We start from the raw sequence: 7,984 nt of genomic DNA on the forward strand, positions 1-7,984 counted from the left end.
ACAGCATCGCAGAGACACAACTAGAAATGGCTTTCACTGTGTGTTCACCAGTCCCCAGCCAGCTCCCGAGTCACAGTTCCCTCCATGGGGGTGGGCTGGAGCCGGTGCACAAGGTCCTGGATCCGGAGCGGGATGGGGGGCACAGCCCTGGGGTTGCGTGGTGGGGAGCTTCCCCACCCCTTGGTCCTAAGGGGATGAGGGGAGTGGCTCCCCTTTGGGTTCGTAGAGTCCCCATGGGCTCTTTGGCACTTGGAAAGTGACCCCCTGTTTCCTGCCCCTTAAGAACGGGGGAGGGGGAGGACTTGGCACTGGCTGTGGGAGAGGTTATGGCTCCATCAGGCCCTTAGGCACCCCCAGAAAGGAGGGGTGTCACCAGGACATGACCCTCTCTGAGATCAGGTTCTAAAAGGGAGATGCGAGGGACTAGGGGGTCAGGGACAGTCAACGGTGGGGAGGGGTTGCCGGCATTCCTGGCAGTTCCAGGAGGGCCGTCATTCCGAGGTCATACATTGCAGCCGGTGTTTGAAGAAGAGCAGACGGTGCTTGGCCACCTGGCTTCCGTCCAGCGACCCCGGGTAGCGGTAGCGGGCGTAAGTCTCTGCCCTGGAGTCCCTTGATGTCCAGGGCAGCTTCAGCTTGGAAGCGTGGTCCACAACGACATCAGAGCAGGAGCCAACCCGAAGGGAGCCAAGTCCATCTAGGAAGAATTCTGGGGGAGAAGGGCCGGGGAGTTCACAGTAAAAATCCGAGAGGCCAGCAGATTGGTCCCGCAAGAGAGTGCTGAAATTTAGGTTGTAGAGGTGTGGGCATGCAGAGCAGCCTCTCTGGCTCTCGACAGCCTTGTGCTTTGGACACGGGAAAAAGGCTACTCCCCACTTCCAGAGGGTTGATCAAGCCCTGGTGGGCTGCTCCCAGTGGAAATTGGCTAGGAGTGGACCAGGGGTGGCTGTGACTGGGCCTAGGAAGTTCAAGGTGTGTGGGGCCGGGAGAGAGGGGGAGCTCAGGCGCTCACCAGGTGCAGGCCTCAGCCAGTGTGTGCAGAACCCCTCAGGCGGATCCTTGGCCTGCCCCGCGCCCCGCCCAGCGCCCACCGCGGGGGTTCTTGCGGGACCCAGCCATGAGGGGGCGCCACTCACCCAGGTGCGCCACTCGGCTAAAGCGCGGGTCGAAGCCGACCTCACGCACCTTATCGGTGCGCGCCAGGAAGAAGTTTACAACGCCATCGGTGACCACGCAGCCCGGGAAGCCGACGAGCTCGTGGTGGAAGCCGCGCCTTTGGCGGAGGCAGTTCCCGAGGCCTGGGGAGCCGGGCTCCACGCTCAGCAGCTGCCGGTAAGTGGTGGCGAAGCCCGAGATCTCGCGCACCGCGCCGCCCACCTGCGGGGAGTCCAAAGGGACGGCTCCAGGCGGGGCCGGGACCCCGACGGGGCAGGTCTGTGCGCCCTTTCCCCTCGCGTGCCGCCCCCCCCCATCCTCTTCCGCTTCCTCCGTGCAGGACTCCGGCAGTCCCCCCATTTGGCCGTCCCCTCCATCCTGTGCTCGGCCTCTGCCACCCAGCCTTGCCCCGACGTTCCCCTACCAGGTCCAGAGGCGTCCTCTCCAGCACGTCCACGAGCCTCTCCAGACGCGTCCGAGCTGTGAAGACGAAGTCGTCGTCCACCCACAGCACGTACTTGGTGGTTACTTGGGACACTGCCAGGTTCCGGCCTGCGAACCAGCCCTGGGCGGGGAGAGAGTGCAGAGGGGAGTCTGTAGAGACAGGACAAGCCCCTCCGCCACCAGTCACCTCTCAACGGCTCCTCCACAGGTGGAATGCTTTCGAATGGCCCCGAGCTAGTTGAAAAATGCAGATTCTAACATCCCCCCTCCCGGGATTCCCAGTCAGTGTTCCAGAAGGCATTTGGTGCGTGCATTCCTTCAGCTCTTTTATAGAGCGCCCAGGGGGTGCGCCGCCACGCCCTTTCTAAGAACGCAGCGCGAATATAGGCGCGATTCCTGCTCCCAGGGAGCTTCCACTCCTTCCACTCCAGGAATCCTCACAATCGGCAGGCACCCCCGCCTCTCCGAGGTCAGAGTCACTGCCCCGGAAGAAGCCGGTGGCGGGAACGCCCCCTCCCCCCAGTCCTCAGGCGGCCGTGCTGGCTGCCGCACCTTTCCAAAGGGCATGAGATAGTGTTCCACGTGGGGGCCGCTGACGCGCTCCGGCTTGTCGCTGTCGTCCGCGATGACCACGGTGACGGTGGGGTAGAAGCGGCGGATGCTGGCGATGAGCGCGCGCAGCCGGTCATAACGAAGGAAGGTCTTGGTGGCAATGGTGACCAGAGCGCTGATGTTGTACTGGGCTGGAGCAAGGGTGCAGGGTTGGGTGCAAGCAGGGAGAGTGGGGAGAGAGGAGCAGAGAGATGTCCGCTCCCAGGGCGGCTCCCCACCAGGGCTGGATCCACTGAGTCCCTGCCTCACCTCCGTGGGGTAGAGAGCCCGGTGGGTACAGCCGAGGGTTGGGAGGGTGTCGTATACGGATGGTGAAAGCAGCCTCATGTCCCTCGGTGGAGAAGCGAACTGGAAGAAAGGACAGGGGACTCGGCTCCAGGGGCTGGGACCTCATTCTCTTTCCAGTGGATCAATATCTGTGTGCCTGCTCTGGGTGCCACCTTTGGGGGCCTCCATGGTCAAGAATGCAAGGTTCTCAGGCCCATGGAGCTTACATTACACTCAGATGGGTGGGGACAAGACAATAAACCATCTTTAGTGAAAAGTTAACCATTACTGAGAATTAGCTATGTGTCAGACACTGTAAAATCGACCTTAAATACATGAATTCATTTAATCCCTACGATAGCTCTCTTACGAAGGTTCCTACTACAGCTATGAAACTGAGGTAGAGAGAAGTAAGTCATCCACTTAAATTGACACAATTTAGCCACAAAGCTGATAAGAATCTAAATAATCTAGTGCCAGGTTAAGTAAATAAAGAAATTCAGATGCTGGTAAGTGTTGGGTAGAAAAAAAAACAAGAGATAGAATGGTAAAGAGGACAGCTGAGATTTAACCGACAAGAAGGTGGGGCCAGCGTTGTGGGGTAAGGGTAAAGCTGCCACCTGTGACTCTGGCATCCCAATGGGCGCTGGTTCAAGACCTGGCTGCCCTACTTCTGATCCAGTTCCCCGCTAATGCTCCTGGGAAGGTAGTAGAAGATGGCTCAAGTGTTTGGATCCCTGCACCCATGTGAGACCAAGCCAAAGCTCCTGGCAAAGCCCCAGCTATTGTAGCCATTTGGGGGAGTGAACCAGCGGATGAAAGATCTCTGTCTCTCCCTCTCTCTCTCTCTTTGTAACTCTGCCTTTCAAATGAAGAGAATAAATCTTAAAAAAAAAAAAAAAATTGACAAGAAGGAGCCAGCCATGCAGAAACCTGGGGGAAGATCATTGCAGGTGGAGGAGTAAACCAAATGCAGATGCCAAGCTTTGGAGAGGAATGGAGAGGGGGGTTACTCACTCCTGCCTGAGGAGAAATGGGGGCTCCAGGAGGCAAAGACCTTTGGCCTCCAGTAAGCGGTGGGCTGGGGAAAGAGGCTCCTGGGCCAGGTCACTTCTCAGGGCCCCCATAGTCGGCCAGACACACCCAAGGCTCAGATTTCCCTCTTGCGTGCACCAGCCCCAGATGAACAAAGGCCCCTTCTCTCTGTCCCTGGCCCTGCTGGCCCAGCTGAAATGCCCATTGTGTGGCTGGGAAGCTCTGGTCACTGCCCAGCTGCCTCCCACACTGCCTTTGCTCACTGCAGCCTTTCTGGCTCCTTTTTGGTTTGCTGCCCCCACCTCCACCTGGGTCTCACACCTGTGTCTGCCGTGTTGGCCTGGTAGCTCCGGCTGCTGTAAGTCACCAGTTGCAGCTGCCGGTTGAGTTGGTCCAGCCCTGGGCTGGCAAGGGTGAGATCTGACTGCCCCTCTCCACTGAGAGTCACTCCGATCACTTCCCCAGCCACATCCCAGGTGCCTAGGGAGGCAGTCAGGTTCACCTGGGAGACGGGATTGGTGAGTGAAGGGTCAGGCTTCAGGCACTCTGGCCTCCCCAATCCCTCAGTCCCTCCTTTAGTGGCCTGTCTCCCTCCCAGCATCCCCAGAGCCCACCTGGTCTCCTCCCCATTCTCTTCTCTCACCTGGTATACTTCCTGGGCAGAAGCTGCCTGCAGGCTCAGCCCTGGGAGAAGGAGCTGGGATCAGAATCACACTGACAGCCCCGAATTCCCTTTCCCTATACACAACAGCAGGTGCATTGCATAGCAGCCTAGAGTAACTCAGTTTGGACTCCTTCAGTACCTCTCCTATGGCCTGCCCTACCCACCCACCTAATGTTTAGTCAGTCTGCAAAGAAGAGCCCTCTCCTCTCAGCTGCCATCTTCTGCCGTTCCTGACACCGCCGAAGTTCCTCTCGCCTCACCTCCCACCTACTAATCCTCCTTGCACCTGCAGTTCTCTCCTCCCATCGATGGGTTGTCCCCACCCACCCCCAGCTGGGGCCTAGGTCACCCTCCAGGACTCTCCTCCTCACCTGGCACCAAGATGCTCCGCAGGGGCTGGACCTCCACGCCCTGGAGGGGGTACTGGAGTGGGGAGTTAGCAGGGGCTATAATTAGCTGGTCAGCTGGGGACCGGCTCCTGGAAGGGAAGGAGGGGGAGGGCAGAGGGGGGTCCTCTCCTGGCTCAATCCCCCCACCCCCCAAGCCTCCCATGCTCTCCCCTTGCGCATCCAAGCCCCTCTTTCTTGCTAGTACCTTGAAAGAAAGGCCTGGTACTCCTGCTCCCTTGCAGCAGAGACAGCCCTCAGCTCCTCGGGGTCAAAGGCCTTGGTGAGGTCAATGGCGCTGACCTGCTTCTGGAAGGGGAGGGGCAAGCTCCCTCCACTGGACTCACAAGTGCAGCTGTTCTGAGCCAGCAGCCTGAACGGAGAGTGGGTGCTCAGAGTCCCCTACCTGCAACTCTGTCCCCGTTCAGCAGTTGCTCTTGAACTAGTTCCTAGGAGGCACCAGACCCGGGGTGGGAAGAATCCACCAGGGCCAGTTCTTGAGATTTCAAGAGCTGCCTGCCTCCTCACTCTCTGGACCCTCTCTCGTGCCTGAAGCAGGGAATCAGGGAGACTTAAGGGCCCGCCCGTGACTGCACACCCTCCCATTGGCATCACCATGATGGGCCTGGGCAGGGCAGCGTTGTCCCAGCCCCAGCCTCAGCAGCCTCGTCCTCCCCCGTGCCTCCACACCCCGGGCAGGAGAGCGCCGGCAGCAGAGCCCCACGCTGCAGGAAACAAAAGCCCGGGGCCGCCCCGCAGCCAGCGCTGCGCTGCACTCACCCGACCACTTGCTCTTTGATCCTGACCGGGATGTGCGCGTAGCGGGGCTCAGGGGCGAGGTCTGGCAGCTCCGGCCGGGGGACGCCCTGCGGGGGCGCCCACAGTGCCAGAGGTGCCCGGAGGCCCGGCGCGTTCCGGGTGCTCGCGTACAGGAGCCCCAGCGAGGCGCAGGCGAGCAGCAGGGCCAGCGCGCAGAGGGCCCGGCGGCCCGGCCGCATCCTGGGGTGGGGGTAGGGTGGGGGGTGAGAGAGGTGTCGGGGCGGGTGGCGGGCGGGGGCCGGGCCCTTGACCGCGGCGACCTGGGAGGCTTCTGCCGGCTCCCGAGGGCGCTCTCGGCTCCACGCCTCACGCCAGGCTATGCACCGCGAATCGCCTTCCCGCTACCCCTCCCCGCGTCTCCCCGGCCCCCGGGGTCTCCCGGCCTCCTTTCTTCTCTTCAGCTCCTGCATCTCGGTTTCCTCTCACAGCGGAGGCCGGGCATCTTGACGCGAGAGACACGATCGTGCTTAGGCAGAGAAACACCGCTGTAGGAGAGCCACGGATGTCCCCAAGCCCGCGCCCACCCTGGCCGGCAGCGCCCCCTCCCCAGTCCAAGCATCACCTGGGCTGGGTGGGCTGCAGAGGGCGGCTCCACACCTTGCCTGTCAGGAAAAATCACACCCGCACCAGGGGGTGCCCCCGGCGGAGGTGACCCCGCGGGTGGCCTCGGAAGCAGCGTCGGGCACCGGGAGGACCCGCTCCCGCTCCCGCCTCCGCCTCAGCCCCTCATCCCGCCCGGCTACTGACCTGTCTATCGCTCCAAGGCCGCGGCGAGATTTCGGTCCGGGCTGCGCCGGGCTCTCAGCCCCGGCCTGGGTGGCCTCATGGGGCTGGGGGCGGCCTGATGGGGGAGGTGACCGTGAGCCTGATAGTGCGGGGGCTCCTCCCGCCTCCGGAGCGCGCCGACGCCTCCCGCCTTCGCACTCGTGGGGCTTTGTAGACCTCGGCCCCCCGGTGGGGAGTGGGGGCTGGACGTTTCCTGCCCGGGGAAGCCGAGTCGAGAAACTGCAGCACCCCGGCCGCAGAACAAAGCCGGTGATTCCTGGCACACAGTCCCACTGGCGGGGCGAGAGGGCTCAGGCCGCCGCCCCGCTCTCGGTACCGCAGCGCCGCGCGGCTCGGCTCCCGGCGCTGCGCTGGGAATGCGAGCGCCCGGGCGCCTTCTGGTGGGCGCGGCGGAGATCGTCGGGGCGCGAGGCGGCGCGGGAAATTCCTCCCCGCCCCCCAAGTCCCATCCCTTTGCCCCCAGACCTTGGCATCTCAACTCCCTAGCCCCTGTGCCAGTCCGCGAGCAGCTCCGCGGGGGTTAGGCGATCTGAGCTGCCTTCACTCACGTGGCGTGAGGCTGATGCAGGCTTATTGGCTGAGCCTCTGGCTTCCTTCCTCAGAGCGGCTAACCTGGACTTTGGAATATAGCTACCTCAGGCCAGGCCCTTCAAGGCTTTGCGTGTTCTTCTCATGGCGGCATTTCTCGTCTATCTCTATCTCTATCTCTATCTCTATCTCTATCTCTATCTCTATCTCTGTCTCTCTCTGTCTCTCTCTCTCTCTCTCTCTCTCTCTCTCTAATTTATATCTATATCATCGATATGTCAAAGCAAGTCACCAGGCTAACCCAGATTCAGGGCATGGTTAAGTTTACCTCCTGATGGATATGGGTGCAAAAAATTGGGGGCCATTTTAATTTTTCAAAATGTTTATTTATTCAAAAGGTAGAGTAACAGAGAGGGAAGAGAGAAAGAGAGAAAGAGAGAGAGAGAGAGAATCTTGTTTGCTGGTGATTCATTCGTCAAATGCCAGTAAAAGTCAGAGCTGGGCCAGGCCAAGCCAAGAGCCTGGAACTCCTTGCTAATTTCCCGCATGGGTGGCAGGGCTCCAATTACTTGAGCTATAACCTCTGTCTCTCAGGTTCTGCATTAGCAGGAAACTGGAATCAGGAGCCAGAGTATCGAACCCAGGCATTTAGTTATGGGACATGGATGTGGTAACCACTATGCCAAATGCCCACGCTGTGGCCATTTTTGATCCTCCATTATCACCAATGAGCAAATCTCTTCTTAAAAAAAGATTTATTTATTTATCTGAAAGGTGGAATTACAGAGAGAGATGGAAAGAAAGAGAGAAATCTTCTATTTGTTGGTTCACTCCCCAAATGACCTCAATGGCTAGGGCTGGGTCAGCCTGAAGCCAGAACTCCATGCAGGTCTCCTATGTGGGTGGCAGGGGCCCAAGCACATGGTCCATCTTCTGTTTCCCTTCGAGGCATTTTAGCAGGGAGCTGTATTGGAAGTGGAGCAACCAGGACTTGAGCTGGTGCCCATAGGGAATACCGCTGTGCCACAACACTGGCCCCAGCTCCCAAAGCTTTCAGTTGTTTAAATGGATACTTTCAGGCTGTGTCAACGTTGCAAGGAAGGATGCTCTGAATGTAGAGTTGTTCTTGTATACAGGAAGGAGCCTAGAAGTAGAGACACCTCAGTAAGGATGAGCAGCAGGCATCCAGATCCCCTAATCTCTTTCTCATTAAAAACCGCGGCTCACTAGGCTAATCCTCCGCCTTCCGGCGCCGGCACACCGGGTTCTAGTCCCGGTTGGGGCGCCG

At 59.9% G+C, this 7,984-nt stretch overlaps 1 protein-coding gene across 3 annotated transcripts; it reads right to left on the reverse strand.

Annotated features, from left to right (window-relative positions):
• Positions 1–27: 27 nt before the first annotated feature.
• B4GALNT1 (beta-1,4-N-acetyl-galactosaminyltransferase 1) lies at positions 28–6,742 on the reverse strand. 3 transcript variants are annotated; one of them, XM_051832964.3, is made up of 12 exons: positions 6,634–6,742; positions 6,130–6,223; positions 5,344–5,562; positions 4,772–4,936; positions 4,549–4,655; positions 4,157–4,197; positions 3,835–4,015; positions 2,461–2,559; positions 2,152–2,342; positions 1,580–1,720; positions 1,137–1,377; positions 28–709 (listed from the first exon to the last, which is right to left on the reverse strand). In XM_051832964.3, exons 3-12 carry the CDS (start codon positions 5,559–5,561, stop codon positions 492–494), a joined length of 1,602 nt encoding a protein of 533 aa, XP_051688924.1. In that variant the 5' UTR covers position 5,562; positions 6,130–6,223; positions 6,634–6,742; the 3' UTR covers positions 28–491. The 3 variants fall into 3 exon arrangements, 2 of the variants coding, with proteins under 2 accessions (XP_051688924.1, XP_051688925.1); XM_051832965.3 differs by lacking the exon at positions 6,634–6,742 and adding an exon at positions 6,325–6,617; XR_016216825.1 differs by lacking the exons at positions 3,835–4,015; positions 6,634–6,742 and having other exon boundaries at positions 6,130–6,264.
• Between the last annotated feature and the right edge of the window lie 1,242 nt (positions 6,743–7,984).

This window comes from Oryctolagus cuniculus, chromosome 11 (genome assembly GCF_051225735.1).
Source record: "Oryctolagus cuniculus isolate XC-2025 breed Fujian yellow rabbit chromosome 11, ASM5122573v1, whole genome shotgun sequence".
NCBI lineage: Eukaryota > Metazoa > Chordata > Mammalia > Lagomorpha > Leporidae > Oryctolagus > Oryctolagus cuniculus.

Coding starts and splice junctions, on each gene's coding strand:
- B4GALNT1 (XM_051832964.3), bottom strand. CDS start 5,561: ATGCGGCCGGGCCGCCGGGCCCTCTGCGCGCTGGCCCTGCTGCTCGCC. Junction 4,198..4,548: donor GCGGAGCATCTTGGTGCCAG/GTGAGGAGGAGA, acceptor TCCTTCTCCCAG/GGCTGAGCCTGCAGGCAGCT. Junction 2,560..3,834: donor GGCCAACACGGCAGACACAG/GTGTGAGACCCA, acceptor CCTTTCTTCCAG/TTCGCTTCTCCACCGAGGGA.